The sequence below is a fragment of the Etheostoma spectabile genome, chromosome 8 (genome assembly GCF_008692095.1).
Source record: "Etheostoma spectabile isolate EspeVRDwgs_2016 chromosome 8, UIUC_Espe_1.0, whole genome shotgun sequence".
NCBI classification, from domain to species: Eukaryota; Metazoa; Chordata; class Actinopteri; order Perciformes; family Percidae; genus Etheostoma; species Etheostoma spectabile.
In genome coordinates, this window is record NC_045740.1 from 212,834 (window position 1) to 224,690 (window position 11,857).

The 11,857-nt window shown below is 42.6% G+C and overlaps 2 protein-coding genes across 6 annotated transcripts in view; one reads left to right on the plus strand and one right to left on the minus strand.

The window, feature by feature from the left end:
- The window catches only part of eif3s6ip (eukaryotic translation initiation factor 3, subunit 6 interacting protein), a 7,212-nt gene extending 3,795 nt beyond the window's left edge, over window positions 1–3,417 (plus strand). For both annotated transcript variants that reach the window (XM_032522255.1, XM_032522257.1), the window contains 7 exons: window positions 625–779; window positions 902–1,072; window positions 1,292–1,425; window positions 1,733–1,906; window positions 2,478–2,667; window positions 2,913–2,993; window positions 3,239–3,417. In XM_032522255.1, coding sequence (XP_032378146.1) covers window positions 625–779; window positions 902–1,072; window positions 1,292–1,425; window positions 1,733–1,906; window positions 2,478–2,667; window positions 2,913–2,993; window positions 3,239–3,316 — 983 coding nt within the window. In that variant the 3' untranslated portion in view covers window positions 3,317–3,417. The remainder of the gene's footprint in view (window positions 1–624; window positions 780–901; window positions 1,073–1,291; window positions 1,426–1,732; window positions 1,907–2,477; window positions 2,668–2,912; window positions 2,994–3,238) is intronic.
- Window positions 3,418–3,588: 171 nt separating this feature from the next.
- The window catches only part of cdh23 (cadherin-related 23), a 196,641-nt gene continuing 188,372 nt past the window's right edge, over window positions 3,589–11,857 (minus strand). For 3 of the 4 annotated variants that reach the window (XM_032522250.1, XM_032522252.1, XM_032522254.1), the window contains 10 exons: window positions 8,773–9,029; window positions 8,589–8,686; window positions 8,299–8,419; window positions 8,118–8,197; window positions 7,934–7,974; window positions 7,711–7,771; window positions 6,858–6,987; window positions 6,411–6,530; window positions 6,017–6,127; window positions 3,589–5,299 (listed from right to left, as the gene is read on the minus strand). In XM_032522250.1, coding sequence (XP_032378141.1) covers window positions 4,958–5,299; window positions 6,017–6,127; window positions 6,411–6,530; window positions 6,858–6,987; window positions 7,711–7,771; window positions 7,934–7,974; window positions 8,118–8,197; window positions 8,299–8,419; window positions 8,589–8,686; window positions 8,773–9,029 — 1,361 coding nt within the window. In that variant the 3' untranslated portion in view covers window positions 3,589–4,957. The remainder of the gene's footprint in view (window positions 5,300–6,016; window positions 6,128–6,410; window positions 6,531–6,857; window positions 6,988–7,710; window positions 7,772–7,933; window positions 7,975–8,117; window positions 8,198–8,298; window positions 8,420–8,588; window positions 8,687–8,772; window positions 9,030–11,857) is intronic. The other variant, XM_032522253.1, reaches the window with a different exon arrangement.

The window sequence follows — 11,857 nt, forward strand, 5'->3', positions numbered from 1 at the left end:
GATTATTATATGAATACAATGGTGTCCTGCTAGTCAACCAGTGTATTTCTGCCTGATGTCCCTCTCCAAAATCCCTTCAGAAGAGTAACGTTAGTCACTCTCCCTCTCTCACTTTGTGACGGACTGCCTGCTGCGGCAGCACTCAGTCCGTCCTCGTCTAAGTCCTCAGTTCTGACAGTTGTGCTACTATTATGCGTGAACTTTACAAGACAAAATTAAAATAGGCAACAAAACTAAGAAAATATTTGTATTTTGTATTTCAACTAAAATGTAATAACCTTTTGTCGGCTAAAACAATAAAGGATAACAATGACTACAATGGGATTAAATTAATAAGAAAAGTCTATATTAGCTGCCAAAATAAACACTATCTGGGAGTAAAATATAGGAAACCATTAGTGTTTAAAATCTTGAATTATTTAAATGAAAGCCCTTGGACCTTATTAAAGTTACCAGAATAAGGTGCGTTTACGGCTATTTGTAGATCTGTATAAAACATGTAGTCCTGTAAAACTGTAGTTTTAGTAGTTTGTTGCGTTTCTGTTGAGAGAATAACGTGTAGACTCCAGTGTACAGACTTGGTGTGTTACACGAGGCAGCAACATGTTTGTCGGTGTGTTGCAGGAGACCCAGAGAGCGTGGCCGGAGAATATGGGCGCCACTCCCTGTACAAGATGTTGGGTTACTTCAGCTTGGTGGGGCTTCTGCGGCTTCACTCTCTGCTCGGTGATTATTACCAGGCCATCAAAGTCCTGGAGAACATTGAGCTCAACAAGAAGGTAAGTCATCTGTAGAGAGGGACACGCTTGAGTACTACTAATGATGGCACTACGGAGTAGGCCAAACCCATTTTTTTACCCATATTAACTTGGTTTTATCTATTTTGTTTCCTGTCTCACAGAGTATGTATTCCCGTGTGCCCGAGTGCCAGATCACTACATATTACTACGTGGGGTTTGCCTACCTGATGATGAGGCGCTACCAGGATGCCATTCGAGTCTTTGCGAACATCCTGCTCTACATCCAGAGGACAAGGAACATGTTCCAGAGGTCGACGTATAAATATGAGATGGTCAGTCAGAAGCTTTAGCTATGGAGTCTTCTGCCTATTCCAAAGTCCCCCCCCGAAAAAATTAAGATTGATACCACAATATTTGGGTTGTATTGATTTTCCCAAAAATTTTGTGACGCATGAATAATACACATTAGGCATTTTCATTAAAGCACTCTTTAAAATGATCACTGTATTATAGTTTGAACTGATGTCATAATACTGGTGCATGGGTTTTAGGTTAACAAACAAAATGAGCAGATGCATGGCCTGCTGGCCATCGCTCTCACCATGTACCCGATGCGCATCGATGAGAGCATCCACACCCAGCTGAGGGAGAAGTACGGAGACAAGATGCTGCGAATGCAGAAAGGGTACGCACCAAACTCCTCACACTGTGTTGAAACGACTGTATTTCAAGTTCAGTGTTTGTCTCACTGTCATTCTTTATTGCCTTTATTCTGATTGTCTGTTTTCCATTACTACCTAAGCAACCTTTTTATATTGGCCAGGCAGTCCTGTTTTGATACTTGATGTTGGGTTATGACACTGTAACGTACAACACACCCCATTGATCTCGTTGCTCTGAGCTCTGGGCCAGCGATAGCTCCCCTACGTTAAATGTAGTTTTGGTATCTAGAACTGTCTCAATTGACACAATCGTTCCCTTTTCCATCTCAGAGACCTGCAGGTGTTTGAGGAGCAGTTCAGCTTCGCCTGTCCCAAGTTCCTGTCCCCTGTGGTGCCAAACTATGACAACGTCCACCCCAACTACCACAAAGAGCCGTTCCAGCAGCAGCTGAAGGTCTTTGCTGAGGAGGTGCAGCAGCAGGCTCAGCTCTCCACCATTCGCAGGTAAAGCACACCGCAACTTAATCTTTACAAATGAATACCACCATTATGTAAACAAACTACACCACAGTCACATGACTTCAACATCAGCACCACTAGCTTCCAGCTGATTTGGGTGTTACAGCAGGATGATGTTTAACAACCTCTGTAGTCTATTTCAGCCACTTGCAGGTAACTGCTTTTTAAGATGCATAAAAGCTTCATTTTCCTGAGTGAGGTATTCACTGACGTATTTTGTCATGGAACAAAATGTTCAACTCTCTTAAACTTTGTGTTAACCACATACCTTATTTTAGGAATATTACCAAAACCCATTCAAACAAAAAAAACATTGCCACCACTGAGGTGCCCTTGAGCCAGGATTCCCTCACCTATTAGCACAAGACAAACTAAACGGGGACTCACTTATCAGAAAGCCAGCTCCATGGGGCTAATAGGTCAAAAACAGAGAGTCTTCAATGTACTGACATGAGTGGTACCCAGAAGACATTTTGGATGCAGTTTTTCTGCTTTGGTGTATTGAATTATTCTCCAAACTTTGCCCTGTCATCTAAGTGCCACTGTGTCCTCGCAGCTTCCTGAAGCTGTACACCACCATGCCAGTAGCCAAGCTCGCAGGATTCCTGGACATGACGGAGCAGGAGTTCCGCATTCAGCTGCTCGTCTTTAAACATAAGATGAAGAACCTGGTGTGGACCAGCGGCGTCTCCGCTCTGGACGGAGAGTTCCAGTCGGCTTCTGAGGTCGACTTTTACATTGACAAGGTGTGTTAAAGTCGGTTACTTTTCTACATCGTCATCTAATGGGAAAGCGTGGTTGGTTTGGTTAAAATGGTCTGGTCCTGTAAACAGGTCCAAACTGCTTTGCATGTACACAAGCTCCCTGAAATACTATAAAATAAATAAACATAGTGAGAAACTAATGTTATGGGGTGATATGGTTCATTGTTGCACTATTATAAGTAGCTCTGCAGGTTTAATGGTCTTTTTTCCTTGCAACATTTCCACAGGACATGATCCACATCGCAGACACCAAAGTTGCTCGTCGGTACGGAGACTTTTTCATCAGACAGATCCACAAGTTTGAGGAGGTAAGCACTGAGCTATCCTGCTTCTGGCAAGGAAAGGAAATATGCAGACATTTTGAAGCTGCTATTTATTTTAAGGCATCAGAAGAAACTTTGTTTCATTCAAAAATGATTTAATTGTTAGCGACAGTTGAAATGTGTATTGTCACCAATATAAAAAATATCTCCCTAACATTCTGTAACGCTGGCCTTTTCAGTTATACTTTGTGTCATAAACTGAAAAGAAAATTCGCTCCGTCTTCCGACAGTTGAATAAGACCCTGAAGAAGATGCCAGCGACCGGCACCACTGCGGCATCAGGGAGTGCCACAACCCGAGGACTTTGACCTGCAGCAGTGAAGAGGACATCAGGGACTGAGTCCTTTTGACAACTGTTATTGATGGTAACTTTTCTATAAAACGTGGCAACAATAAACCGATTTAGTGTACTAAACTCGTTTATTTTTGTTACCTGTGAAGTGGTTACCCTTGACAACCACTAGATGACAGTATTTCTGTTACACTGCCCCCACTGTTAGAAAAAGGTAAAATGACATGTATACAAGAGGACAATACCAACATTATTATTAGACTTGTCTCACGGACTGAGGTCAAAGGCTGTTGCATATTTCTTTTATTTTCACAGATCATCCAACATTTCCCAACACAGATCTCAGGACTGGTGACAACAAATAAATTACAAAATGGGACTATATAAAAAAATGTTAAAAACACACCACTCATCAGAAACGGCATCAGTTGTCATATAAAGGAAAGAGAACGACATGTCACCATAGCACAATATACACATACTCCAAAATTACTCCCTACCTATTTTGGTAAGCCAGCATTTTTCTTCAAAAATATGTTAATTCCATCACATTATTTATAAAATAAAAAAATAAAGCAAACGTTGCTCATTGTGAGCTTGACTCTTTTAGTCCCTCAGGTGGCAGTGTAAAGTCTCTGTGGGCACAGTGCCATCTTTGTCTATAGAAAATGGATAATTCATACTTTTTTTTTTTTTAAATTTTTTCTATAAGTCCTTACCAAGGTTTTCTTGAACTGCCTTTCATATCAAATTTTTAATGAAAGATTCTAAGTTTTTTGAGAATCTTTCAGTTATCAGTAAACGAGTGTCTTTGTACAGGACTGACTCAGTCCACGCTAAAGATGAAGAGATGGACCAGGGTCTGAATATTCACTGCTGTCCTGCAGACTGGAGGGTTTTCTCTTTTTGCCATTCATTATCAAACTACTACTACAGTATTTAACAAAGGCCCCTCCTGATCTTGGTGTCAAGTAAAAAACTCCTATCAGCATCACTGGGGAAATCATTTGATTTGCATTACATGTCCCAACAACAAAATGTATCTAATATGTGAAAGAGAAAAGTCTTACGGTTCTACCCTCACTCCTACAACACTGATTGCATCATCTTGCAAAAAGAAAAATTATCAGAGCATGAAAACAGAAATTGCATCATTTTCTTGATGGCCAGTCACTGGTCTGAGTGTGTGTAGCCTTGCTTATTTTTTTTGTGTGTGTGTTTGTGAGTGTATGCAGTCCAGGTGTGACTTTGAAAAGGATTAGTGAGAATGAGCCACCTTTTGACGATTTAAGATCATGGTTCAACAAGCTTCTCCCACAGGGAGGCTAAGTCTCTCCTCCAATCAGCTCTTTGGATGAAACTCAATGACACCAGCTGGTTTGGTCTCGCTGAAGAAAAGCGCCTTGCTTGTGATTTTCCATTTCCTAAAAGGTCATTTGAATGAACCTTCTCTTGAAGCACCTAACTTGGGGCCACCTTCAACATAAAACCAACCCAATGCGGAGTAAGTCCTCTTGCAGGCTGTCTCACTGATGCCTTGAGGTTGGCTGATGAGGTTCCCTAGACTACACACACTCCTCCAATCAGGGTGGGGGTGTGGAGACACAAGGACACACACGAGTCATGGTTGCGCTCAGACCAGCGAGGCCTCGGCTAGTCATAACTCTGTAATCTCCAGGGGACTCCCCGACAGGATGTCCCCGTCCTTGTGACGGTGCATCGGGGTGGACTTGGCTGACTCTGTCCGGGCGTTGCGTTCAGAATAAAGCCCTCCGTCGGCGTTCAGGGCCTCCAGAGAACGCGCCAGGGCCCGCTGGTCATCCTCTGGCAGGCTGTTGAGGTCAGAGGTCAGGAGGGTACCTGTGCTGCCGTGGACCACGTGCACACCTTCGGGGCCCTTCAACTCAACTGGAAGCTTGTGCTTGAAGCGCAGTGTGCCGCGGCCTCCACCCATGCCCAAACACTCGTCCTCATCATCGTCCAGATCACTCTGGATCAGCTGTTGAAGCGGGAGAGAATATACTTACTGACTGGTATTGTTTATGCATCAGATTAACAGCAATGCAGCTTTGGAAAAGTTTCAGGAGAGGAATCATTAGATCACTTGCAGTAACAACTAGGAAGTGTCTTGAGACAACACAACAGCAGAGAAGAACGCATATTACCAGACCTGGGTTAAATAATTGCAAACAATTTGGAAATTCCGCCAGATCTCCCTCATTTAGGCCGGATAGCCGTTACCCAGGGCTCTCTTTGTGTTAGCATTTTAAACTCGGGTGGATTTCTGAGGACTATGGTTAACTGCTCCTCAGATCTCTGCAGGGTAAATCCACACAGCTAGCTAGACTATCTGTCCAATCGGAGTTTTCTTTGAGTATACACGTTCCCCCCTAAACAAGCTCCTTCCCGAGGCTATTTTGCAGCGGCGCTCAACGCCGCCGAAGACAGTTGTGATTGGTTTAAAGAAATGCCAATAAACCAGAGCATGTTTTTCTGTGTGGACTAGCCAGACCCCCTTCCTCTTTTGAAAAGTAAGTGCAAACTCCATTTGCCCCCAAGTCTGGCTCAAGGTAGCAGAGAAAGCAGAAGTAGTGAGTAGGTGCAGAGTAGCAAACTGATGGGAAATCAGGAGAAATGTGAGATCACTCTCCGGCAGCGTCAGACAGGAAGAGTACAGCAGCAGGTGCAGAGGGAGCGGCCATTTTTCCTAGCCCACCTCAGTGACTGATGAGCGATCTCCCTGGCTGGTGGACACTGTGACGAGTCGTGCTGCAAAGAGTGTTTTCAGCCTCAGGTAGTCGTCCAGGACCACATTGAGCAGGGAACCCTGACAGGACGGCAGTTAGGATCAAACAGTCTGTAACACCGTCTACCTCATCCTTCATCACTGTTACACTAATCACACATGAGAATCTACAGCAGGACTGTCCAGCCCCTTATCTGAACAGCCGTCATCGAGTCCCTCTCTTCGGTTTTCCTCAGAACATACAGGAGGTTATAGGTCCTGTCCTCTGACCCAATGCATTTTGGGAAGGATGGGAGGAGAGCGTTTTGGATGTGGACCTGTTCATGTGTGTCTCCCTGGGTAATCTGACATTCAGGTTTCTTACCTTTATGGGCCCTTCCCTCATGATCTGGCCCAGTTTAGCAATGTTGTCGTACTCCTGAATGGCTGCCCTCAAGTAATGATCGTCCTCGGGCTTCGCTTGAGGCTCTCGACCGAATGTTCCCTATGGGGACGCACCACACACACACACACACACCACACACACACACACACACACACACACACACACACACACACACACACACACACACACACACACACCACCACACACACACACACACACCACACAACCCACACACACACACACACACACCACACACACACACCACACACCACACACCACGCAGTACGTCAGCTGTGAAATGGGGTTAAGCCGAAGGACAATGCCTTGGTTACAAACACATTTGTGTAGTCCCATTCATTACAGGGAAACAGAATCTATTAAGCTCCTCTGGTATTGTTGTGAAATAGAAAGGATGTTGGTACTGACGTGAGTGCGTGCAGGGCTGTTCCACAGGTCAGTTATCTCACTCAGGTTTTCCGGCAGGTCGTCCTCGTGGTCAGCCTGAGCAGCCAGCTCCAGGTTGCGACAGAACGGGTCCAGCCACACTGGATTGGCCCTGCAGAGTGAAACACACATCATCTACAGCAAGGAGAGGAAGTATGACGAACTCCAAAAATAACTAAATTTGTCTTGTTAAATGAGACTAATCTTATGGTAAATTATCAGCATTATCTGGTAAAGTTGAATTCCATTTTTGGATGTTAGGTTACTTAAAAGAAAAGGGTGGCACTTGGGCTTATTGGCTTTCTTGCCGAGATTTAGCTGAAAAGATGGATACCAGTCTCAAGTCAGTAAGCTAAATATGGCTGGGCATAAGGAATGTAAACGGGGGAAACGGCTAGCCTGGCGTTGGACGCCCAAAGCTCCCAAATTCTATCTTGTTTGATTAATCCTTAAAAAAAAACTAAATGTAAAATCGACCCATTGTGGTTTTATTGGGAGTTACGGCCTGGAAATGTTTCTTGGCCGAGTGTAGTGACTTCCTGGAACTGCCTGGCAACCTCATGGCGACAACCCACAATGTCAAATTACTTCTATAACTTATATTAAACAATACAATATATATAATTAAACAATTTTTTTTTTTTAATTCTTGAAGTAAAAGAAAACCTTGTCCTTGACCTTAAGAAGTAATAACTCATAACTAAAAAATAAAAAAATACTGTTGGACATTTAAAAAACAAAAAACTAGTTGCGTAGTAACAGCACAAAGTGATATTTATTGTTAATTGCTTTTAAAGAAATATGTGACAGAGAGATGTGAAATAAATGTTCTCACCCCTCAAAAGAGTACTTGTTAGTGTTGGGCATGTCCAGGATGTCCATCAGACCCTGGTTCCCTGGGTGGTAGAGGACAGATCGTTTGAAGAAAAACAGGCTCGCTGCAGTGAACTGACATGTTGTACTCTACAGTAACAGAGTAAACAGGTAAAAGCCAAAAAAGCCACATCCTGAAGTTAACAGCTGGCGGGGCCGCCCCCCCCAGCGAAGCCGCTTCTCACCTGTTGATCCCGCAACGATAGCTTTCAGCTTCCTCTGGTGTCTGCAACACAGCAAGAGACACAAGTCGGAAGAAGGTAAACATGTTGATGAAGAAAGGGCCCATGACTGAGCAGATCTCAAATCACTCCGCTCAAGATTCAGAATATATCTACGTCAGAACAAATCTGGCTGAAGGGTTCTTACACTCGGCGATAATGCCAGTTCATTGTGATAAACAGGATTCCTGCCAAGCACAGCAGCACAGCCAGGATGATGATGACCAGCTATGAAAGAGGAGAAGGAAAGAAAGAGTTTTAAATGCACCAAAGCACCAAACATGTGTAGCAGCAGCCTGGGGGGTTCTGGAGGCCCTGGCCTCGCAGACCTGCAGTGTGGAGATGTCATCGGGCAGTTTGTCACCGACAGCAGGCTGGACGTCCACAATGTTGTATCTCCTGAACAGGTTTCTCAGCTGCTCCTTGTTCTCGTCTATCATCTGAATTACCCTGCAGAACACCAGAACACCGGGGCACAGGTAAACCCGCGTCAGAACGCGACCTTTGATCCATAGAGCTCACATGTGGGAGGTTTCCTAACTACTCATACAGCATGTGTAAGACTGAGTTACCAAGATGCATTGGGAGGGAAGTATTTATTTTATTCAGGAAGGTTTACCTTTCAACATCTAGGATGGTGTTGGTCTGGTTGTTAACAACGTGGATGAGCATGTCTGTCTGAGCGTAACTGACCCGGCCCTTCTTGTCCACATGGAACTTCATAAAAGAAGAATGAGAAAAAAATGTCAAATATATATACAACACAAACAAAGGAAATACCAAAGACACATACAAAATATTACCTGTATGTCATCTAAGTTGACGATGGCTCCAGTAATGTTGGACAACAGGTTGATGAAAGCTTCCTGGTTTTCGCGGACAAAATCAGGGATCTCGTTGAAGACTATTTTGACCCTCTGGTCATCTCGGAGAATATAGATGTTCACGTTGGTGGTTGTACTGTGCCCAGCTAAATCACACGCCAGTATCTCGAGCTGAAAGTATCCTGGGTTGAAGGCCGTGAAGAGGTCATATGTTCGGATGATGCCATCTGTCAAACCTGTGGAGATCATTGAGAAAATGTGTTTTTTATTTAGTTTAACAAGACTGGACTAAGGGACTGTACTGCATTCTATGTAATGTATCATGCTGTCCAGTTTTTCATATCACTGGTCACCAGATCACCAGATGTTAAGTCCAATTAAAACCTTGTGGAGAGATCTGGCAGTATGCACTAGAATAAGGAACATTCCCTCTCTGGCAGAACTGGAGCACCCAGCACAAGAAGAAGAAGAGGAGAGGAACCGGCTGCAGGAAGCAAATACACGTCTACAGAACGTGTGAAACCTAAGTCATATTGTAAGGCTGCCCTTTCTTTGTTAAACCAATTGTGTTTGTTTTTTATTTTTTTTTGCATTAGCTTTAGTGCATAACTTTTTGATATTAATAAACGTCTGTTACATTCAAGCCATTGCCAAATGAGTTTTTACAAAGCTAATTAAGGATATCAGCTCCTCACAACTGTCTCTGGATTTCTCATGACTATGTCCAGAAGATTGGGGCGTCCGGTGACTTTCTCGTGCAGAAACTCGAGTGAAGATAATTATCTCTTCTGAAGAGTCCATCATGTTTTGCGTGGATGGGCCGACAGTTTGGTTGTCATTACTTAGAATTCCTCACTATAGCTTTAACAACATGCATTCAATATCAATTCAAATTATTGATCAGTGTGGTGATATTTCATATTTGTATTATTGTCAACCAATAAAAAAACAATTACTGTATCCTACTAAGTATAGCCTTTGTATCCAAAGCCTAATATATCTCATTCCATTGTTTAATAGAGCTCTGTCAATACCCAACGTGAGTCGAGTGCAGATGCGAGCTGTTCATGCTCAGATTTAAACGGTTAACGACATGGAATAAAATATGCCTTGGTTACCTGGTTTCAAGCCATTCTAGCGTGGTGTAGAAAGCCTGCAGGAAGACGCAGCTCAGCTTGTGCCAGTTCTCATTAATATTCAACCAGCTAAGCTGCTTGACTCTGATGTGCTAACATCTAGCCAATGAGAGCCTGGCTATCAGCAGACTTTACCCAGCACAACTGGCCAAGCTCATGAATAGTAATGAGCTCAGGCAACATAACGTCAGACTGACCGACTGTGATTAATTAATTCATTCATGTAATACCACGATATAACACAGCGTACACGTCAAACAGAATATCCTTGCATGCCGATGATATTCTCTTATTTATATCCCAACTGAAAGTTACTATGCCAAAAGTTTTAGCAGTTATTAAGCTATTCAGCACTTTCGCTAGATAGAGGATCAATTGGGGTAAAAGCGAACTGATGCCCTTAAAACTAGAAGATTATAATTGGCTCAGGTCACTTCCTTTTAAGATAACATCAGAAAAAAATAATCTGGGAATCATCATCACTAAAAGATTTAGCTTTTAATTTTCTTCTCCTTTTAGACAAACTCAAAAATAGAATTCATCTCTGGAGGACTCTTCCATTACCCCTGGTGTTCAGGGTGAATACAATTAAGATGTTTTTTCTCCCACAACTACTTTACCTCCTCCAAAACATACCAACATTCCTCTCAAGGTCCTACTTTAAAAAGTTACACTCGTTACAATCGTTCTTCCCTTTGTCTCCAATTATTAACCCCATAGAATAAAAAAAGAACATTTGTTGAAGTCCAGCTCACACGGAGGACTTGCACTTCCAAATGTGATAAATTATCATTAGGCTCCATCTCTCCGTTCCATTGCATCAGCGTTAGATGATACTGCTTTCTTGTTGAATGGGCTGGAGATTGAGCCAGAGAACAGTCTGCCATACTCAATCGGTGCTGTAATTCTATCTCTGACGTCGTTTGACAGAACATGTTACAAGCACAACCCGGTAATACATGACACAATAAGGACTTGGGAACAGCTATCAAAGAGCTCAGAGCGATCTCTCTCTAGTTGCCAATAGCAGCAAACCTTTTTCTTCCTCCGTTTGAGAAAGCTGGGCCAGATAAAGTGGATGACAGCCTAGGTGAGTTAGGTTAGATTAGTTAAGATTAGGTTAGTTAGATCACAATATATCCGGTTTATATGATAAATTGCAAAAGATAAGCCGCCCAACTACTGCCCCTGTTAAAGCAGATTAGGAAAAGAAGGTGGGTACGAACATACATAATGACCTATGAGACGAGAGTTTAGCCTATATCCAAAAGTGCTCCATAAAGGCATGTCATTGGCTATTACAGTTTAAAATTCTACATAGGCTACATTATTCCAAAGAAAGACTTCATAGGATCTTCCCTGAATCCTCTCCTCTCTGTAAAAAATGTGACACTAATGTTAGTGTTTTCCTTCATAATTATGTTCTTTGTTGCAAAGTACAAGGCTACTGGAGTGATATCTTTATTTTCAAGTCTGACGTGTTAAATATTCAGTGTTTAGTAATCTGAGGGATATCTATTGAAGCAAAGAGACTGACACTGGTACAACAGCACTTCTTGGAATATGGAATTCTAACTGCAAATAACTGAATCTTCTTATTTTGGAAAAAGAAAAAGGGACCCACTCTGAAGATATGGCTCACAGAGATGATGGACACACTCCACCTTGCGGATCCGGTTCATCCTTAAGGACAAACTAAAAGACTGACAACTTATCTTACAGGACAAGCATTATTCTGATTGCAGTCCGGGTTGGGTTATTGGCAGGGATTAGGGCCTCATTTATTAGTTTTTGTTTTATTTATTTGTTTTGTTTTATTTCATTTATTTAGTTTATATATATATCCTTATTTCCCTTCCTTATTTGTGTTTGTACACTGTAAAAAAGAACTGTAATAACAATTTTGTAACTTGATTTTTTCAAATTAA